Here is a 23,700-nt window from a genome sequence, read left to right on the forward strand (position 1 = left end):
TAGATAATATCTTATACTATGAAAAACTGTCATCTAACCCGATGAGAGAACTAGCAAATACGATCAACCAAAAAGTCAAGGAATGGCATGACCTAACACTTTTAGATCATGAAGAATACTTATATTTGCAGGTGACTTATCCTAGGGCACCTTGCATGTGTACTATACCGAAGATACATAAATGCCGTGACAAACCGCGTGGAAGACCTATTATATCCGGCATAGGGGGTCCAACGGAACACTTATCACATTACATTGATACTTTTTTGAGAGAATATATTTATAATTTACCATCGTTCATTGAGGATACCAAGCATGTTCTGAATCTGTTGAGTGACCTGGTATGGGAAGAAGGGATGATACTAGCTACATTAGATGTGGTATCATTATACTCTAACATAGATCATTAACTTGGTATTCAAGCACTTGACTTTTTTCTTAGTCGCAGATCAGCTGAACTATTTGACCATACTCAGATGATCTTACACATGACAGAATTGGTCCTTAAAAATAATGTATTTTTGTTTAACGGACAATGGTACAAACAACGACTCGGGACTGCGATGGGATCCAGATTCCCTGCGTCTTTTGCTAACCTCTTTATGGGGTGGTTCGAGGCGGGGCGAATCTGGGGTCCCGAAAATAAAGAGTGGATACAGTATATACAATACTGGGGTCGTTTTATTGACGACTGTCTTTTAATTTGGATGGGAACTGTGGAACAACTTAAAGGTTTTTTTGACTATTTGAATGATAACACTCTTAATTTGAAATTTACAACTCAATATGACTTTAAGAACATCAAATTTCTGGATATAGAGTTGTTTGTAGATGGTGATAAACTGAGAAGTAGAATGTTTAGGAAACCAACAAGTTGTAATGCAACTTTACAAGCCAGAAGCTGCCATCCCAGCAGCCAAATTAATGCCATACCATATGGGGAAATGGTGAGGGCACGACGAAATTGTTCTCTAGATAGTGACTTTACCTACAATGTTAAAGACATGTCACATAGATTTAGAGATCGTGGTTACGAAGATAAAGTAATCAAATCTGCAATAAAAAGAGTTAACAAACTGAAGCGTAGTGTAACCCTTAGAGAGAGAAACAAGAATGACAAAGAAGATAAAGTTAGACTGATAACTAATTACAGTACAGAGAGTTCAAAACTGTTTTCTATTTTGAAGAAACATTGGTACTTGTTGACATTAGATCAAGATTTACAACCTTACCTAACCAGAAGTCCAAGTATCACTTTTAAGAAAGGACTGACTTTGTCTAATATGTTGAGTCCTAGTTATCCAAAGAAACTGGAGACTTCAGATTGGCTAACTAGGCATAAAGTGTTTCATAAATGTGGGAGATGCAACTCATGTAGGTGGGCCAAGAAGAAAGTAACTACCTTCAATTACAATGAAACAGGAGAGAATGTTATTGGAATGTTTATCAATTGCGATACCACCTATGTGGTGTACGTTATCGTTTGCACCTGCGGTAAAATATACGTAGGAAGCACGATTAGAATATTGAGAGACAGGATGACCGAACACTATAGAGCGTTAAAACAAGGAGATACACGCTACCCCATAGCATCCCATATGGTTGAGAACTATGATGATAGAGAGCATCATATTTTTAGTTATCATGGTATTGACCACATTAAGCCTGACCCTAGAGGAGGTAACAGATTACTGACATTGAGAAGAAGAGAAGTAATGTGGTTGATAAAATTGAAACCGGTGGAACAGGGACTCAATATTGATCATGAATATGAATTCTTTTTGGGACAAGAATGATGTATATGGTTACTGAATACTATGAACTTTAAAGGATAATGATTTGATATATTAACTTGAATATATCCAGGGAAAGATGTGTAATGAGATGATTATATGAGATATTAGATTAAAAGACTGTAAATGATACTAAGAATGTAAAGAAGTAGGTACAATAACCATGAGAATGTACTATCAACTGTGATAATTATCTGTATACTATGAATGATTGAAAAGTTCTTATTAAGACATTATGATCAACTCTCCCTTTCACTCCTAAACCTGTTTATATTGCCTTTATGAGGTACTATTGTCAGAAGATGTAGCGCTCTGGGTGCACAATACACCATATATATAACATAATAGAACATTCAACTAGCTACATACTCAAACTACTGGTTTAATTAATTTAAAAGAAAATAGACATTAGCAAATGTAATCAAGGATAAAACTATAGAAGTAGATATCAGAATCACCTACTTACTAGTTAAATAACTTAGAAGGAGCAATTGATGAAATAACGTGGTATATCAATAAAATAAATGAGTACGAAATTACATATTAACTATAAGATTGTGTAAACAATATCATAACATATTACTCGATTTGCGACACGACCCAAGTCTAATCCCGCAATCTCGTGACAAATGGCAATTTGATGAAAGAGCAATACATAGATATAGCGGCCCAACCTAAGATGGCGACCGCAATATCTTTTGAGTGAAATGGCATATTTCGAGTGAGTTCGATATTTAGTTTTACGCACATTATAAATCTAACGTTGTAAAAAGTGCGTAATCTACAATCTCATTTTGGTTTTATAAGCACTTTAATAAATATTATTATTGGTGATCGTAAAACACTTTACCAAAATGGCACCTACCTAGCCCTTGCATAAATAGGAGCAGCAAGATGGCGCCGACGTAGAACGCTACGACTTTTGGTATACACTAGAAGACAAACAGGTAAGCAAGAACTTTGGTTGTGTTATTAAGAGTTACGAATAAACGTAAAAGGATTAGTTAATGTAACACTGATAGAATTCATTAATATTACAGGTGTCGTACACGTACACCTTGGAGGAAGAATTATAAAATTACGGCAAATATGCAGAAGGATAACAAAAAGGATAAATCTGTGAAATTGAGGTGAGGGGTTAAAAATAAGAATACGTTACATGGTGATATGATTGAAAAACTAGATAGTTCGGATTAACATTGGAAACTCTTTTTGTAGATAGTACTCGCCAACTATGATGACAATACATAATCAGAGGTACTACACAAACGGGTGAGACAAATATCAAATGATAACATCTTAAAACCGTTATTGATTTAAAATAATGTTATGATGGTGTATTGTAGCTCGATCAGACCGCATCTAATGATAAAAGTCATGATTTACGATCTTATAACTGTAGAATGACACTACTCTTTGGTGTCTACTTGCACTATATCCAAATAGATGTTTACACTACTTTGGGTGTCTTGAGTGTGAATTTGGTCCGAGATTTTACTTTTACTATGGACACTTTATGGCATGAGGGTGTATCATATCAAGATTTATGATGAACCTGTGAATATCAATGTAATTGAATGAACCTCCATATGTGGAGCTAATGTTGAATATGTATATCTTTTATCATTTGGGTTGCAGCCCTGAAGAAGTCAAAGGTCGACACAGACCAGACGAAACACGTGTTGGCTGCGTCAAAATGTTAGGCTGCGTCAGAACGTTATGGAATAGTAGAAATGAACTTTTCAATGAAGAAAATAAATTGAACATTTTGATAATTGGAAGACTGTTATTCATGGACATTGAGTGCTCGGAAGAAATTTGTAAAGCTCCATATATACTTTGCGAAGGGCTGCCCCCAGAAGCACCACAAGATATGGAGGAACTGAGCCAGCCATTGAGCCACTAGAATTCTGCCCAGCTAGCCTTGGTCCATGGATGGGGAGCTGCATTCCTAGGGGGTGGATTTGAATGGTTGCTGTTATCAATGAATACAAGGGGCCTACATTCTGTGTATTTAGTTGACATTTGTCATGCTGTGGACATCTGATTACTTTTATGGTGTATATTGTTGTGCTTCTACATTGCCTTTATACTTGCGGTGTACCGGCCTTGGGAGCATTATGGTTAAAATAAAAAAAGATGTTTAAAAAAAAAATCTGTAACTCCATCAACAAGATATATTGCATTAAGTGCCTGTGTATTTTCCTCTATACTGGACAGACTTCTCAAAAAGTAAAATACTGTGTTTTCCAACACAGTAGCAGAATCATATGTAGTGAAAATTATATCTATTGGCAAGATATTGATGGTGGCAAATTGGACTCTAATCCCCAGATTGGAATGTAAATGGATTTTTGCTGCCGATCTGTCACCAGTGGCTTGAACACCAAGAAAGAATGGAATAGGATCCTATAAGTCTATGATACCGATAATGCTGTAGTTTTTCTTCATTTTCCTTTTTCTTCCACGAACTGTTTCCATTCTGGAATATTGGTTGGTCAGTGTGACATGACATCTACCAGACAGGAATATATATTTCTTTGATATGTTCTAAAATTCACTTTGACACCATTCTTGTTGACCTGTCACAAAAGTGTTACTGATACGAGTGATCACATGTGCCCTTCACTACACATATAATTTATTATGGGTCTAACTGTTTATTTTATCATGTGTTGCTTATTATTCCCTTTCCGGAATAGGAATATTATTACTATTTATGTACAATAGTATATCAGGAAAGGAGGCTCAGGCTTTGGATTATGCTACTCTTTCTTCGCTGATTTATATTACCATTTTTACAAGAGCCAAACAAAATTAAACTTTATTATAAACTTTATTTCCCAACATTTCTTCAATGACATCACATTATCTGCACCTATGTGCATGACTTAAACATTTGTAAATATTTGTGATAAGAATGTTCAAATCTATTAAGGACACAGAGGCGAGGATTATACTTCTAATTTCTTTACTTTGTAAATCACAGCAGCCAATTAGAGAAAAGTAAATAAAACACTACAATACCCATGAACATCTCAATGTCACATGACCAACCATAGAGTATACCCCTATATAAACTCTGCGCAAGGTAACAGTGTCCTCTTTCTTTGAATGAAATCCAACTGTTAAGTCCATAACATGAAACTTGCTCTTGAAGAAACCATCTTATTGGATGAAAAACCCTCTCCAGAAGAGACAACCAGTAGCCCAACAGGGCTTGACCTCTGAACCTGGGTCCTGAACCAGCGAATCTCGATATCCTCCTTAGAATTTGGGAAACCTTAGATTGATGTCCTCCATCGTGCATTACTTGTTATCAGCACCTAAAATGCAAAGGATACGCCGTAAACCATTCTCCGTATCCGATATTTCCTCAAATCCATCAGAAAAAAGGAAGGGAAAAACATAGAAATACATCTGCAGTATAAATGGATTTTAAATATATCACCATGCAAAGATAATGCAAAATACATATTGCGTTTGGGTGGGCTAATCCTCGCCTCCCCATGTCCTTAATAGAATTGAAAATTCTTGTCACGAATGTTTACAAATGTTTAAATCTATGTCAGGACCTGAGGCTCCTATTATGCGTGTTCAAAGCTTAGCCACCACTACAGATGCCACATCCACAATAGGCTTCTAATAAAAAGACTTAAATGTGGTCTCTGTTGACCAATCAGCTGCATTCATAATGTCAGCCAGACTGACCCCCAAAGAGAAAGACTTAGACGCCATAGCTCCTCAAGCTGAATGAGCCCCTAACTTTGATACATCAATTACAGCTTCCCCCATGAGCCAGCGCACCCATCTAGACAAGGTAGCTGGAGTCACTGGCCGAAATGGTTTTTGAAATGCAATTAATAACTGACCATTCATGTCTGAACGAAATTCAGCTGTACTTATCTCGTAGAGCTTCAGACATTGAACAACACACAGCTTAGGATTATTAGGAAAGGCTGGATAAGATACCGAAGAGGTATTGCATTTAGTCCGCCTTGAGATAGTAAAGGTCACTCCATCTAGGGAGAATGTAAATCCCGCAAGAACTAAGGCCCTAATGTCAGAAACTCTCTTGCATGACACCAAACAGAGCAACATAGCATAGTCAATGTGGATGACAATTGTTTTCTGGATAAGTATTTATTAGAGGGCCAGGCTTCAAGAAATCTCAGAATTTCCCATAATCTCATAATTCTGAGTATTTAGGACAAGGGGGTTCAACCATTTGGATGCCCCAGAGCAGCTAACATACAAGGGGATGTTCAACAACTGGTTTACCATCCACTGATACAGGATCTGTTGAGATGGTCGACCAACATTTTTTGACAGTCCTGGCGGCTAATCCTGAGGCAGCGAGGAAAGCCATAAAGTTCACTATCAAAGAGACATGTGCTTTAGCGGGATCCACTTCCCGTTGAGAGCTCCAGCCACACCAACGTTTCCAGGCAGATTAATATCGCTTATGGGTGTTAGCCAACCAGGCCTCGTTAATGAATCTGTCAGCGTCTCTTGAAAGGCCTGAGATCTTCCATCTGTCCCTGAAACCCGCCAAGCTATCAGAGGAAGTTGCCCCGACTCTATCAATGGCTGAGGGTTTTTTTGAGGGTCCAGCAACAGGTTCCACCACGGTGGAAAAAGGATCGGACCTGCACAAAGTATCTCCAGAATCACAGGGAACCATGCCTGAGCTCTCCAGAGTGGGACGATCAGAATTAACTGCGAGTGATGGCATCAAGTGTGAGTCAGAACTCTGGGGATCCTCATGAACGGAGGGAAGGTATAACAGAGGGACTCTGGCAAGACCTGTAGAAACGCGTCCATGACAATTGCCTCCGGATACGGACGCCAACTAAAAAAGGCTGGCAGTTGTCTGTTGAGGCAAGATGCAAATAAATCTATTGTGCACAGACCCTAGAGACAAATCAATGATTGGAAGACCCTGCAAGGGAGTCTCCATTCGATGAAATCCAGCAGATGCCGGGAGTGCCAATCGGACACCTTGTTGTTGCGGCCATGGAGATATTCCGCTATCACTGAAATTCTGTGCTGAAGGCAAACGTGCCAAAAATCGACGATCTCCGCTAGATTTCGGGACCTGGTCCCCCTAGGTTTGTTCATGTATCTCACTGCAGATACGTTGTCCATGCGAAGCAGGATGCAGCAATCTGTCTTCTGAGGAGAAAGACATCAAATCGCAAATGAGCCTGCCAGAAGCTCTAGACATGTGATATGCAACGAAAGTTCCTCCAGCGACCATCGGCCTCCAGTTGAAATCTGACCACAATGGGCTGCCCAACCCCACCGGCTGGGCATCGGATTCTATCACCACTTCTGGGTTGGATGCGAAGAGGGCTCTTCCACTCCAAACCTCCATGTGGTCTAACCACCATTGCGTTTCCAACCTCGCCTTCTCTGAGAGGGGAATTCGATCTGCATACCCAAAGGCCTTTCCGGAGATGCTGAATCTTTAGCCGTTGAAGTGCTCGGTAGTGGAGGGGACCCGGAAAGATCGCTTGAATTGATGAGGAAAGTAGTCCTGCGATCTGGGCTGCAGATCTCAATGACACAATCTGCCTGTTCAAATCAACCTCAACTTTCTCTTCAATGACCTGACTTTCTGAGAGGGAAGGAGGAGCTGACAAGTCAGAGAGTCGATCTGGAAACCCAAGAACTCTGTCAATTAGGCTGGCACTAAGACAGATTTCTGTGGATTCACAAGAAACCCCAGACTCTGCAGAAGATCGAGCATCCATTTGAGATGGGTCACCACTAGGTGAGGGCAAAGGGTCATGAGGATGATGTCATCTAAGTAAATGATCAGACGGACACCCTTTGCTTTTAAAGATTCCACCACTGGCCGCAGGAGGTTCGTGAAGCACCATGGTGCTGACGAAAGGCCGAAAGGGAGTACTTGGTATTCATAACAGATTCCCTGCCAGTGGAACTGTAGGAAACGGCAATGGGGCACGTAGATGGGTACAGACAGATACGCATCTTTCAGGTCCAGACGTACTAGCCTGTCCTCTTCTTGAAGGAGGTCGCGCAATAGATGGATGCCCTCCATCTCGAAGAGACGATATACTACCCATCCATTGAAATCTTTTAGATTTAAAACTAGCCCCCTCTTCTCCACTAGGACGATGCTGCTGATAAAGCCACTGGGATGAGGTTCTGTGGTCACTATTGCCCCTTTCTGAAGGTGAGAATCTAGCTCCTCGGAGACGAAGTCCTGATCTTGTTTGGAAAAAAACATTTGAGGAGAGGGGAAAACTGATCCAGGGCGCTGTAAAGATTGATCTTGAACCCCTGCACTGTCTCCAGGACCCATGCATCTTGCGAGATTGTTCGCCAATTGTGCAGAAAAAACTATCCTGCCCCCCAAAATTACCTCTGTACAAGGAATTAGTCTCACCTGAATTTCCAGACTCCTTTTGTCTGCCCTGATTACCTCCGTATCTGCCCTTTCGGATACGGTTTTTGGCACGTCGGGTCGGGTAGAAGGAGGAGTTACTGTAATTGGTATCGTGGTAGCCCCCTCTTTGCTGGTGGTATTAGCCACGCGGGGCGCCTCGGTTATATCCCCGGCCAAACGACCGCCCTCGGTATCGTCCGACCCTGCCAAAAACCGCCAGAAAAACCCGTTTGAGAGAACCCTGAGCTTTATCCATCCCACTAAAGGTGGCCACAAACTTAGTTAGCTCTTCTAAGAAGGGTTGGCCTAAGAGCAGGCCCTGGGCTAAAGGGCCTGATTCAGAGGAGGAAAGTTCGGCCAATTTAGGATCCAATTTTAACAATATAGAGCGATGTCGCTCGCTGGACATAGCACAGTTAGCATTACCTAGTTGACAGACCGTTCTCTGTGCCCAGCCAATCAATTCTTCTGAATTGATAGCCCTTGCAGACTCCTTGGCGCAAAAACCTAGCTCTAGGATTTTTGTGAGGGGTCCTACCATGTCTAGGAGCTTGTCCTGGCATGTCCTCCATGCCCTGTCTATGCCCTTTTTAGGGTCTTTGGAGTACTTCTTAAGGTAGGTGAGCATTGCGGGATCCACCTCTGCCACTTTGTCTGCCAGGTCAGGTCAGGGGCACTCTGACTGGAGTCATGCTCTCACATCTTTGTCAAACTCTTGCCGGAGGTGCGATTAAACGTAGTCGGCTACCTCCTGAGGGGAGAGCCAGGCCATTGAATTTGGGTGCACTATTTCTGTCAGCTCAAGGGTCAGGAGTTTAGGTTGGGAAGGTTTCTCAACATGACGCTCCATCTTCGATCTCTAGGCGGGTTTAGGAGCCTCTTCCTGATCAGACACCTGGTCCAACGAGGTACCATCATCGTCCTCCTGAGGTATCTCAGTGATAGTTGCCTCATTCATGGGGTTTCCATAATCGTGGTCAGTAGCCATAGACTGGGCAATTTTGTGAAGTCTGCCACTTGGGGATTCCTGGTCCCTTTCCCACTGGCTCTGGGGCTGCTGCCTGAGGTGGGGAGCCAGCCCTGCTGCTGGGCATAGTTACATAAGTGGCACTTCAGTGGCTCTATGGCTCTGACAAGGGCTTTATTCATGGAGTGCTGTACTCCTGCGTCTAGGGCCTCCATGAGGTCCTGCTCCATGGATCCAGAGGGATCCTCCTCACCATATTCCTCCTCATAAAAGTCTGACATACCTGTGAGGAAGGTTGTTTCCCACTCCAGGTGTAAAGCCCACAGACAAGGCCTTCAGGTAGTTTATAGGAACCAAAGATCAGGGGGAGTGGAGCAACCCCAGGCAAGCCAAGCAAGGTATTGCAGATTAAATGTGGAGGGAGGGCTTGCCAGATCCACTCTAGACAGAGCCTATGCAACATATTTTACAGCCCCTGCACAATCTTAAAAGGGGGGTAACCGGGAGCCATTACCGAGCTAAATATATGCTTAGAGCATTAAACACTGCTCTTGTGTTCGTATCAGCCCGAGGAAATGATGAGCACGGGCAAAATGGCTGCCGCACATGCGCGATGTAGGCCGTTGGTGAATGCTGAAAGAGTACTACGCGTAAGCCTGACGCGAGTCCTCACTCCCTTTCACTCTTACTCCACAGGCAAAATGAACAAGCTCTTGGAAAGGATCGCATGGAAATATTGACCTGGTGACTGCGAGCTAGCTTAAAGCCACCGCAAGGTGAGGAAGGTAACAGATGGAAAAACCTTCAACATGCCAGGCTAAATAAAGCAAACATGGTCGCAAGGACCCAATAAGTAATCTCATCAATCGCAATTAAATAGCCATAAAATAGCAACCCACAATTAAAACAGTGGCAAACACATAGATCAGAAATTAGTGAATAAGCACATCACTGGCTGCGGAGGTGCAAAGAAAGGGGACACTGTTACCTTGCACAGAGTTTATATAGGAGTATACTCTATGGTTGGTCATGTGACATTGAGGTGTTCATGGGTATTATAGTGTTTTATTTACTTTTCTCTAATTGGCTGCTGTGATTTACAAAGCAAAGAAATGAGAAGCATAATCGGAGCCTCCGGTTCTGACATAGAATCTGGCCTGAAACAACGTTGTTCTTCCATTTTAAATCCACTTTTTTGTTGCTTTCCAACAGAGAAATACCTTTTCATTTTTTCTTGGCAATGAAATTCATGTTTATTATTCCACCGTTCCATTCCAAATCCAGAATCCTAAACCTAAGTACCACCTAGCCTGCCTATTCCAAAGACTTTGGAATGAATCGCCAACAATTATTTTTGCTTCTTCTAAGTTCCGATCTCATTCGCAATCATCAAGGAATCTACCCCCTTTGATGGGCCAATTCACTAAGTCTGCATTTATTTTAGTCCTCAAAAATGCATAGATGGACACATGCATTTTGCATACACTAAATTGTTGGTTGGGTGCTGATGCTGAGTTGCTATATTATTCACTAACTAACAAACTACAAAAGGTTGTACTAAGGAGTCAGCAGCAGTGATGGAGAACGCATCACGCGGACAGCTAAAAAATGACCAACGACTACTAAGTAATTAACTACAACTACCTACCCACCACTATCTTAGTGACAGGACAAAGTAAAGGAGTCTCTCTTGTTTGAATTACCTAACTTAAGTTCTCTAACCTATCTTACATAATCAGCCCAAGCAAGCACAAAGTTGCAAACAAGTGAGATTATTAGCGCTGAGCACCTGTTTAGAAGAATAACAATCACATAATATATGATTTTTAAACATAACTTACGTGCATGTAAGCAGCAGTATTCTTGCTATTTGGGAAAGAAAATAATATTCGCAATAACACAGGACAGAACACATATTAGTAATAAAAATTACCTACTCACCAAGCCCCACGACCTCAACTCCTAGCAGGTCAAGCTGAGTCAGTTGGTTGTGGGTGCCCCGGACTTCAGAGCAGCGAAACACTGCCTGACGCACCCTCGCGGTGACCCTCCTGGATCCCATAGCCAGAACCACGCCTGCCACCTGCTGCCAAGGTAAAGGGGAAGTAGGGCTACACAAAAAAACTAGGGCAGCCACCTCCACCTCCGAGAAGAAGGCCCGGGCTGCACCCCTACCAGGCGCCGCCTTCTGCAAGGAAAGCGGCTCCTGGTCGCACTCTGCTTAGTCTTAGTACCCTTAGCCATGGTTCTGGGGGACAAGGGGCGTAAAAGAAAACGTAGAAGTAAAAAATTAATTCAGGGGAAGAAGTAGGGAAAATAAAAAGCAAGTAATAGAAAAACTGTACAATAATGCAGTAAAAGTAGAAAAAAAACGCAAAATATACACTTAGGAAGAGACAGGGATAGATAATAAATAAAACAGATCCGAAAATATGCTTTAGAAACAAAGGATTGAAAAGATATTGGGAGGATTCGAAACAGGCCCCAGAACCATGACAAAGAGTAAAAAAACAAGATGGCAGCGCCCATTGGCGACCGCGTGGTGAAGTTTGCTCGATATTTCCCCCTGAACACGCAATCCACGTTGCCGAATGTCAGAAACATTTTGCGAACATGCGCAAACATGCGGAACAAGCAACTCCGCATTCTCACGGAACTCAGCATAGCGTTACAGAGTTTTTTTGCCGCTTCATGGAGAACTCCACCCGTGCTTACTAGTGAGTTTAACCCCAGACACCAAGTAAGAACTTCAGTGGTGGCTCGACCACATGGCAGCCTGCATTGGCAGAGCCATTTTCAGACCATATCCTCATATAGTCATTGAGTTAGATGCTAGTTTGTGGGGTTTGGGAGGCAGATGTGGAGATATCTCCACTGGAGGAAGATGGGTTCCAGGCAAATCCCATTTACAGATAAACTGCCAGAAGCTCCTGACGGGGCCGTTCGTTAGAAAAACACTAGACAGTGGAAAGCCAGTTGCTTTATTGTGCTGAAGATGGACAACATCTCAGCCGTTCAATACATAAACAGACAAGGGGGGACTAAATGCGTCCTTGTAGAGATTACCAAAGACTGCATCTTGGTATCAGCAGGGTATCTCCCGGGCCGTGACAATACAGTGGCCAGTTGGAACTTGCAGCATCTCTGAGATTCCAGCGAGTGGAAATTGCATCCAACCATCTTTCAACTACTTCAGGATCAATGGGGTAGGTGCAATACGGACCCATTTGCATCTTGTCTGTCCACTCAACTACAGAAGCTTTTCTCCTGGAGACCAGATCCAATGACCCTTGTTATAGATGCCTTTCCACTCCATTATACCTTCCCTCCTCTCCTTCTGAGTTCCAGAGTTTCAACCTAAACTCACAACTAGAAGCCAGAACTGATCCTTTGGAGACCTTCTGGATATCCTGCGGAGTTCTCAGCCATGGTTCCCGTCCTCCTGGAGATGTCCTGCGACTTTCCAATCCAGCTTTCCTGTCTTCAGGATCACATTCTAGATCCCACAGGCCTACGACATCGTTGATGAAGCAAGACCGTCTATATCTCATGGCCTGGTGCATTTCAGGAGCTGCTGGACCTTGTGAGGCCTTTCAGAACAGTCAGAATCTTTCATTTTCCGTTCTTGGTCCAAGTACGCTCACAAAGCATATGCCTCAGCATGGTGGAGATGGCTGGGTTGATGCAATGAATGGAGTCTGTATCGCTTGGGTGCCTCCATTGCCTTTATCATCAATTTCGCAGCCAAACTTGTTTCTTCTGGGCTAGCCTACTCCTCGGGGAACAACTATTGATTTGCGATAACTGCAGAACACACATCGATTGACGAAAAAACAATAGGGGACCATTCTCTGGTAAGTGGAGTCATGAGAGTTTTCTGTTTTTCTAATCCTCCCCGTCTGCAATACACCTACTTCTGGGATATGAACGTTGTTCTAACATTCTTGCAGAGATCGTTGGCCAATTCAGACCTATCCCAGAAACAACTTTTGGCAAAACTGATGATGCTCCTTTGTACGATGGTGGATTAAACCCAGATTTGTGACTGGGGATGAGTGTCTAAAAAGTTTCAGCACTCCATCCATCATCTCCTTGTGTTTGCTCCTTTGCAGTGGCGGCTCCCCCTTGTGGGCGTTAGGGCGCCGCCCCTGTATTCAGCCTCAAAGCCACATTAGAAAAACTTAAGATTTAAAACACACGCACACAAACTTTCAATAGCACTCACTCGTGGCCTCAGACACACAACTCACTTAACTGGTACAGTAGCTGAGCTATGGTGAAGTCCGTGGATTGACGCAGGCGCACTTTGCATAGCCTGGCTTCAATCAGTGAAATTGCCGAGCGGACGATCTCACATCCCTGGGGTCTGTGAGGTCATCAGCCAGGCAATTCCATAGCCTCCTGGGATGAGTTCCACCCCTTGATGACGTTTCTTTCACGTTAGCCTGCGGGCGCCTCAGCCTGAAGCCCTGAGGCGCCAAGGGCTTCACGTCAGTCAAGGACAACAGTCTACCCTTCCCTTTGTCGTCACAGGGAGGGGTGGGGTCAGACTCAGAGAGCATCACGGAACCCAGCCCACTCTGTGACGACAAAGGGAAGGGTGGGTTTGGCTGTAGTTAGGAAGCTGAGCACTGGATTCTGCGCAGTGCATCAGCTCGACTTTCAAAGCATAATGCGCAGAATTTAGGAAAGCCTTTGAGCTTTCAGCTAACCCCTCCCGTGATCCTTCCCAGACAGAGGAACGAAGAGCACTATTGAGGTGGGTGAGCTTTGATAAAACTGAAATGAAGAGTCAAAGGTCGACACTGGCTCAAATGACAGCGCACAGGCCAGGAATGCTTGTCAAGAAAAGATTGGAAAATAAACATTGTTAGAGTATTAGTGTTTCAGAGTTCAAGATCGTGTCTTTTTTTAACAAGAAGAAACTTTCAGTGTACTTCATCAGATTATATTGCATGAACTCTGAAACACATACTCTAACATTGAAAATGGTAGTGTTTAAAACGTAGGCCCTTATATTTTACTTGTAAACGTCAAGGAAGAAAAATGTAGGCGAGGTGCATGTGCTGAACAGCAGCTGTACATTAATGCGGGCCTGGATGGCTTAACAAATTCATGTATCTTAATTGTGGGACATTCATCAAGTGTGAATTGAACCACCCAACACCATATGTGACCTCTCCAGAGTTTGCATGAAAAAAGACCGCCATGTCTAGATTGCGTCAGTCAGCTGTCTGATGTTCCAGATTAGTACAACATGCCAGCGTCGGCCAGTATTAACTCAAAACCACGACCTCCAGAAGCATAAGAGACCCTTGTATTACACCTACCTGTACCTGTGCACACCCTTGTTTTACACCCACCAGTGCACACCCTTTTATTGCACTCCCTTGCATTACCCTCCCAGTGCACATCCTTGCATTGCACCCACCAGTGCAACCCCTTGTATTACACCCACCAGAGCACGCCCTTATTTTACACCCACAAGTGCATGCCCTTGTATTACAACCACCAGTGCACACCCTTTATTTATTTCTTTTACAGAGTTTTATATAGCGCAAATTTGACCCGAATCGGGTATCAGAGCGCTTTACATAGCACCAGTTGCATTACATGAGGACACATTCATTTTTGTTAGGCACGGGGAGATTAAGTAAATTGAATCACAGGATGTTCAGCATCATTGCAGAGACTCAAACCCAGTTCCCCAGATTCGAGGTCAACCACCCTAGCCGTTAGGCCAACTCCTCTCCCCTTGTATTACAACCACCAGTGCAAGCCTAAACAACCAAAACATATGCAACGGTAAATAAACTAAAGGACAGCAGGGATATGAAAAACACATAAAGTAATATTTATGGTAATAGTTAGCATCTGTTGTGCACTTACGGTTTAAAGCACACTGATTCTTTCTTTAATTTTAATAAGGTCACTTAGTGAACTTAGCATGCCCCTAAGTTAACACTGATGCCAAAAACATGGATTGACTTGCAAACCACGAATCTTAAAAACATAGAGGGAATGCATTTCAGCGATTTAGTTCCTCCCTTATTTTACATGCTTAACTTAATCTTTTATTCCCCACGAGTTAGCTATTTTATAATGTTGTTGTTCATCTGTATTTTTTTCTGTGCACACCTTGAAGCTTGAGCCATGCCAGGTGTTTAAGGGGCTTTGATTGGGTCCTCAGGCTGAAGCCTGACAAAGTGCCTGTCAGTGGGTTGGCCTTTCAGCAGAGTACACAGAACAATGTGTATTTCATTTGTATCTGAAATTCTGTGGATATGTGTGTGAAGGGTACACTGATGTCAAAATATTTGCAAGGCAAAAGTAAGAGAAATCTAAGTGCTCAACATTTGAGGGAGTGCAGTGCATGTTGGGGGGCGGTTAAGTGACAGACGTTAGGAAGGGCATTCGGGGAAGAGTGAAAAGAGGATGCTGAAGAGGAAAGAGAGGGGGTTGAAGATGTGCAGATGGACAAGATATGCAGAGAAAAAGCGGATACATATCTAACATAAAGCACACATAATTGATGGCCAAAACTCCTTCCACAGGCCTCAATTCTATTTAATTCACGGGCTCACTATTTCAGAATTTAAACATTTACAATGTTAATTATTTATAGGAAATCATTGTTGTTACTCATTTGTCTTAAACAGCTAACACCCAGTGACAACGCCAATCAAACTGACAGGCTTTAGGTGTATGTCAGTTGTTGTGCCATTTATCTGGATTAAATTGCATCTCAGAGAGAAACCAAAATACTGGTCTGATGGCACACTATTGGAATCACAGAAATATATTTGGCATGTTCCTTCTTCCGGTCCTTTTTCTCCAAAGTCTATATTATTCCTGTCTTTTAGCCCTCTAATATTTTTCTCCACTAATTCCTCCACCTCTTTTTTCCCCTGTTCTCTCGTGCCACATTTTCTTTCCCTTTCTCCCGCTCCCATCTCTTTTCCATTTCTCTGTTGTTTTGGCCTTCTTTCTTCTCTTTTCCCTCGTCTCTACTCTGCTCCATTTTCTTTATCCATCGTTCTTTTTCCTACCTGCGTTTCTCTCATCTTCGTATACCCCTCTCCCCTCCCGTTTTTGTTACTTACACCTTAGACTTCCGTTTCTCGTTTCTATTTCTTTACTTCCTGTAGATAGGTTTCTCAATCTCTGTGTCTCTCTATCCTTCTTTTCAATAACCCTAATGCATGCCCTTCCTTCTTTTACTTCCTGCCTCGCAGCACTCATCTGTTGCCCTGTCTTAACTACCTTTTCTCTCCCAGAAAGTAGTGGCATTTGCATAAATTACAGGAAAAGAACAGTCAGGTCTTTTGAAAAGGTAATGTGGGTGGAAAATGGCCCCTGCACATGACTTTACAGACTGTGATAGAAAATAGGCCCAGGCACCAAAGTAAAGGTGGTCACATACACTGAATTAGGTAGCTAAGAAAATGTCCCACCTTTTCAAATTGGGGCAGTTTTAACTTGTTAAGACAAGCAGTGTAGTGTAGGTGTTTTGCAAGGTATAGTGGACTACATGCATTGGTGCTTGCTTCAGGAATTGTTTGATACCAGAGAAATCAACAGTAACAAATGGGTCCCCAGACTAAAGCAGGCCCACAAAAAGCCAAAAAGATGGTCCACGCACTGACCTGAAATACCAGCTCTTCTGGCACTGCCTGATTACCATACACTGTATAGACCTGCTATTGCCCTGGGCTAAGGTAATGAGAGCGAGGGTACTGAGCCCCATGCTTGGCATTTTTATTTCCAATTCCATAGGTGTGGTACTGCCACCTCCCCTCTCCACTCAGTGTAGTTGGAATTCCACAACAAGAGCCTGATACACGGAAGGCTCCATGGATGCACAGCTCTTCGTCCCTTAATTGTAAATCTTCTGGCGTGTTTCCTTGTCTTCACAAGCAGCACCCCTGATGAGGCGGCAAGAGGTGCACAAACAGTGCCCTGACACCGGCAGATAGACCGGGTGCTCTTGCACCTTAATATGCATGCTTCTTGCACTCTACTCACATGATTTCATGTGCTTTGCAGGACTGTCAGGCATGCATGTGGCTGGTCCAGAATAGTAAAGAAAGGAATAGTTGGACAAAGATCAGCAGCAGATGCACAGGCCTGGGCCCCAAACCACAGAGGAGGGCAACTCTCTCCCTCACCTGCAGCTTGCACGAACAGCCTCCAGCCACCCACTTGGACTGGCTGCCACATCGCTGACATAAATACGCCATCGCCACGAGGAGGGTTATGTGGTAACCTTGGAAACGGGTGTGGTGGACTGCATGGTGGAGGTAGTACCGGTACTGGGCCAACTTCACCTTCACTCGGTCCAGAATATCTCCACACACTTGTTCGGGATGCGCTGCTAAGTGCAAGTCAGCTTACTATATACACCAAAAAAAGAGGTGCCGACTCAAGTTTGCATCTTCAATATGAGCACCATGGCTGAGTGATTAGTGAGGTAGTGGGCCATGTTAGTAGAAAAAGCACTTCACATACCCTGCTGGGTCTATATTGGAAAGGTGTATAGTGCATTTTCTTGAGCAGACGTGCTTTCCGTATCACTATTGCCTTGAGGAAATGCAGCTCGCACTTTGGGCCCCACTAATGACAGGTGGGCGGAGTGGGGTACCAGTGGCATCAGAAGAGGGAGAGCGGCAGATAAGATGTGTGTGCAGAGTCCACAATGCTGCATTGGCCTCGGCTCTCGTGCGAACCTTGATGACTTCATCAACCAATACAGTAAAGAGGCAGAGTTGGGGGCTTGGGGGTCATTTTGCAAGCAGACCAGTTAGAGTATTGGGCACATTGTTGATATGCATTTAATATTTTCTTCACACTTGTGCTTTAAAATGCTATATTTGGATCCTGTGTATGCAACAATTTGCAGTAAATATGTGGTGTAAAAGCCACCATTTTAATCCACTTTTTGCAAAATTTTCTTGCGGGGGGAGAACCCCCCCGCACCCTCCTTTTTTCAGTTCGGGCTCGCTCGCTTCGCTCGCTCGCTCGCTTGCGCGTTGTACTAGGGTACAATTATTCGCCTCACCACTTTAAAAATACACCAGCTGCCACTGCTCCTTTCACTAGTTTTATGCAGGAGAGCCACTGGCCTAATAGTACATAATCTCTACTATTTAGCCGACCACCTGGTAAATATGAGAGAAAATTCCGTAATTACCCGGAACCAGCCAAATAGTTGCCATCATTGCATTCATCATCTCCATATCTCTAGGAAAAGGTGTCACTCCGCGTTCCACATTGAGTGTAAGCCGTCCCATTCTTTTTTTATTTTCAAGGGATGGTTGTTAACAGATGAAAACGATAATTCAGCATTATTAGTTATTTGTGTAATAATCAAAAAGTGACCACGAAAGTTACAATACCTTATTGCAAATACTTTTCAACAGTGAAAATTCACTAATCTTCGTCTACTTCCTGATCTCTCTCTCGTTGTTATTCTCCCTAACACCCCGACCCCTCTTATCCACAGCTTTTAAAGTACAGAGTCAGTGCTGCTGAAAGATGGGATTCTAGGGAGTGCTTCCCCTGTGGTGCCGAACCTGATTGCTGTTTATTGGTACCCGATAGCAGGGCGTGCTGGAGCATGCGACTGTTGTAGTCTGAAGTCCTTCCATTATCAATGGGTAAGTGGTGTTGGGAAATCCAGGTGGCATGGGGTCAAAAGGCCAGGGTGAGGGATATTGCTGGATACTTGGCTAGAGCAATTTAGGTCTAGCAGACAGGCCTTGCTGGGTTGGGGCCAGGGGTCAAAGGCAGAGTTTATGGACTTCACCAAAGTGGACTTAAATTAGAATACAGTGAATGGTTACCAATCAGCGGCAGTCAACACATTGCCCTTTGTAGACCATAATTCCCTATTGTGGTGGAAAGAATGCATCCCGATTCATTGAACAACCACTGATCCAGTCGTTTTCTTTCTTTATTTTTTTAGCCTTGTAAAGTGTGAAGCTTTAAAATGTGAAAGAATCGTGAGCGATTGTACTACCCTGCACACCCCTACTCTATATAAGCTGGGCAGTAATGAGGACTTTTACAGAGCTATTATTTCACACATATATACAAATATTTAAATAATGACTCAGTTTTATGTATTTCCTTGAATGCCAGAGAAATGCAGTAGGACAGAGGAGCCAAAATGTAATGCACGCACCTTGTTTGTCTCGGAAGTGTCCTGGAGCCACGATGCGTAACACCCTGTCTCCCCCTCGTCACCCCCCGGGCGCCAGGAATAAGCACTAACGCCCGACAAGTAACCAAGGGGAACACAGGGGAACAAAACAAGGGTAAGAAAGGGAAAGAAAATGGCGCTCCACACTCCTCTTCACTCAGATGATGTACTCTCCTCTGGTGGTAGCACTGCAGTAAAACACCCTCCCTTTATGTTCCCAAAATATGGAGTGTGATGTAATGTATCTTTACCTTATGAAATGTGGAGAAAGTTTATAAGGAAAAGAAAGAAGCGTTTCTGGGACCGGGGATATCGGACTTGTTATGGTCTATCCACTGTAGCCGTGATCTAAATAAGAAGTAACACGGTAAATATTGTGCTAACAATATTAATACTATATTCTCCGGTTACTGTGCAACTCACCGGTTCTATAACTTGAAAACGTTTCAAAGAATATCCTGAACCTAATGACTTGCTTAGGTTTTGCCAAATCATAAACACCACTAAATCATGTGGCAAAAGGCTCCTGAACCGACTTATTCAAGAGAAAATCCAATAACTAACAACACCGCTAAACGTGCACAGCGGTACAATCTGATACACGGAAAACGAGAACAGAACACTTTATCAGAAGCAAGACGCTCCTAAAGACTCACGGACTCTCTAAACGGGCTCTCAACCGCCGGACGAAAGGAAGCAGCAAACTCGAACCACTAGCTCCTCGAACGCCAACTCCGACCCGGAATGACAAGGGTAACACACTGGCTAAACGCGAAGCGTTTCCTGCAGGTTTGGGGAGGGCTTAAGGCTGGGAACACTACACTTCCGCGCATGCGCTGCTACTACGCATGCGCCAATGCCCGTGTAATCTTTTCTGTCAACCATTGCCAACCAAGTTTTTGCATCACGTAGACAAACAGAACAAAACATAGAAAACAAAACTGAATGTTGTTTTAAGTCGTCATGAGCGTAATGCTGCCCTGAACCCGACAGGCATGACACAAAAAGGGATTGGAAGTTGCTTATTTCCTTTTCAGGTAAAGCTTTTACTGTTACCCTAGCTTTTGAGGTGGGTTTTAAAGCCCCTCATGAATTCAGGTATTGTGGGCCTTGAATTGTGCTGATTCAAGAAATACAATTGGAAGGGGCACAATCTTGAATTTTCACAAGACAATTTTTGTGCTGGTTATATATTTTGATTGTCTAAAAGTTTGACGTTGCAAGGAGCTGTGAAAGATAAGAAGGTGGCATGCCATCCAGAGCTCTAGATCCATATATTAGTAATGTATGTGTGTTTCTGACTTTGCCAGAGGCCAGCTAAGATTGTTGATGGTAGGAAGACCTAGCCATGAGTCTGTCCCGGAGAGGTTGAATTGTGTCATTGTAAAAAAGCTATCTAGTAGGGAAGAGCCCCCCAGTGACTCTAATGCTACTGGCAATTCTATATTGTGAGAACATGCATTGACCATTGACTAAATTTTATTCTAACAGCAATTTGTGAGCACGTTTCATCTTGTTTCTGTCTGACCCAGCTGCGAAGGCAGGCAGGCTCAGGTTACTTGCACACACACAGAAAGTTTTATATTTTTCGCTTCACCGAGTGGGAGAGATAAGCTGCTAGAACAGACAGTGTGGTCTGCACAGCCCAAAGATGAGAAAGTGAAGAAATCTGCCTCAGTTCTCATCGGAGCCTGGCCAGCTCCATTGCATCACCTCGATGCAGAGAGTGCAGTCTGCACCTGCAGAGCAGATGAAGAAAAGGGGAGCTTCTAGAAGCCTCTCTTTGTGTTAGGAAGAGTATAAAGACAGAGGCCTCTTGGCACTTTGACAGGAACTCTCCTGCACAGTGGAAACACTGCCCAGGGCTATTGTGCCCTTTTGGACTTCTCCCTGCTTTAGACTCTTAACAGGGTTCCAAGTTGTGATTCTAAAGCTGGTGATGTATTCCAAGTTTTAATGACTCATTCCTGTGTACATGCAGTTATCTTTCTATGCATTTATTCTTGTGTACATAGTTTTCTATGCATTTATTCTTGTGTGTATACATTCATTATATGCATTTATTTTACATGTGCGTTATTGCTATTTGCTAAATGAGACCTTGCTGCAATACATATTTCCCTTTAGTTGGCAAATGAGTGTTGAGCTCTGTTTATATTGTACCTTGGGATTCTAAAGGGGTGCAGAGTCTTATTTTGAAGAGTATTCACATTGTATCCTCATGTTTTGAAGTCTTGCTCAGGTGTTCTGAAGAGAAAGCAAGACAGTGACCTTTTGAAATAGTTAAGGTTACTCACGCCATAAGTATTTAACTAGGTTTTCTTCATCAGGAATGATATTAAATGTAGAATTTTACCACTACATGGAAACCTGGTTGCAATGGCAATTAGGATGATCAATGACCCAAGCCACATAGTTAGTTAAAGTGAGGTTCCTGGCACAGGATGACGTGAGCATGCTGTCTGACGAAAAGACAATGGGAGTGGAGGAGGAACGAAACTCCATCATCTGTACTTTTTTTTGCTAACCAATTTTATTGAATTTGGTGAAACAACCAAGGTACAAACATGACCACTGCCCAACAAGCTGACACATCATCTTGTTAGGGACCCGAGCCTTTGGAAACAGAGAGCGGTGCAAACTAGAATGATGTTAACTAGTCCTATAGCCTTGGTTGGAGGAAGAGTGTGTAAAAAGAGAAATATAATAAAACCTTCTAATCATCCCTAGAGTAGATAGTGGAAGCCTGAAGGTGGCATGATCTTGTCAGGGGTCATGACATTTTGCTTGAAGTTGGTCGTGCTGGACTCAGAACCGCTGAAACAACCAAACGCTGCCCGGTGGTTCTCAAGATGTTGCATTTGGAAGGTTGTTGCATCATAATCCAAAATCTTTGAGAACTTTATTACCCAGCGTTTACAAGGGCAGATGTTGCTCCTTCAACTTTGAGTGACCTCCACTGCAAAATCCTGATCATGACCAACAAGAGATAATGAAGGTCAACCATCCAGTCTGATTAGATGAAGAGGGCCAAACAAAGTCATGCTGGTACTATGATGTCAGTGCAGCTAGGAAAGAGTGCTAAATGAAGCCAAGGAAAGTGCAATTGTAGTGAAGCAGGAATGCAAATACAGTCTGGATACGTTCAAGGGAGCGTGAGAAAGGTTAGAAGTGTGTAAAATACAGGAGGTTGCCAGGAAGAAAAGTGAGGATAAGTTCACCAAGCGGAATAACGGCACAGTGGTCAAGAGGCTCAAATTGTAGTCAGCCGCGGTCTTGGAGTAGACAGTTTAGTGCTATCAAGGACACTGGAGCACAATGCTTGTGTGCACTTACTTATTTTTGCAAGTCAATGGTGTGTTGGCTTTAAGAAAAATAAATACATTCAAAAATCGATACATTCACATACATTGTGCTGCTAGCAACATTGGCAAAAACTCACACAATTGGAACATCTGCCTAATCACAGTGTAAACAAAAACAGGTATTGGGATTAGCAAATAATTAAGTATATAGCGACTGATATGGACATAGAAGGGATAGATAGTCTGGTGCTACTCCATACAATTGAACTTTGTTATCAGTGTACTGAGGAATGTACCTCTTTCTTGCCCATATTTCAGTATAAAAGGTGTCCGAGGTCGTCCTGACGTGTCCTCAGACTTGGATACCAGCATGTCTCTCACAGCTTCATATCCATTCATTACAACTATAGGGGTATGGCCCACCCACACAGTAATTGTATTTCCATAGGTCTTTGCAAGCTGTGGGTACAAAACACAAAGGGATTCTCTAAGGTCTGGAGCCATAAATGACCACAACACATCATAAAAAAATACAGTTGCATTAACATTGCCCTCTGTTGCGACAGAACAGTCCTCTGCATGAGTCTCAAAAAATGTTTTATACATTTTTAGGGAAAAATGTTTATGAAATTCTTATATAATTCAGTTTTAAATATGTGTTATTCCTAGATTTGTTTGTAACACAAAATTATAATCCATACTAATATAATAAAGAGAGAGGCCAAACCTTTGAGGCGGGTAATCTCAGGATCCACAGCACCAATCACAACACCCAATACAGCGTTGGAAAGTGCAGTTGCAGCAGCAGAAGGACATAGGCAATGCAGACGCCCACCATATACATTTAAAAGGTAAAAGAACCGTGCCAGAATAGTAGTCCCTTGTGGGCGTGTCTGCGTTGTGCTGTGGGCGTGTGTTGGGGGCGTGACAAACGCTGGGGCCATGTGGTATGTTCCGCCCTTCATGCCATGTCTCATATCGTGTGCTAATCCCACCCTGCTCCCTTTAAATACCCCTGC

General features: G+C 43.0%; 1 protein-coding gene across 1 annotated transcript in view; it reads right to left on the minus strand.

Annotated features, from left to right (window-relative positions):
• The window catches only part of LOC144771608 (cytochrome P450 2J6-like), a 501,433-nt gene that overhangs the window by 438,565 nt on the left and 39,168 nt on the right, over nt 1–23,700 (minus strand). The window contains exon 2 of the mRNA XM_078655981.1: nt 22,978–23,140. Within this exon, the coding sequence (XP_078512107.1) occupies nt 22,978–23,140 (163 nt within the window). The remainder of the gene's footprint in view (nt 1–22,977; nt 23,141–23,700) is intronic.

The sequence above is a fragment of the Lissotriton helveticus genome, chromosome 8 (genome assembly GCF_964261635.1).
Source record: "Lissotriton helveticus chromosome 8, aLisHel1.1, whole genome shotgun sequence".
Lineage (NCBI taxonomy): Eukaryota > Metazoa > Chordata > Amphibia > Caudata > Salamandridae > Lissotriton > Lissotriton helveticus.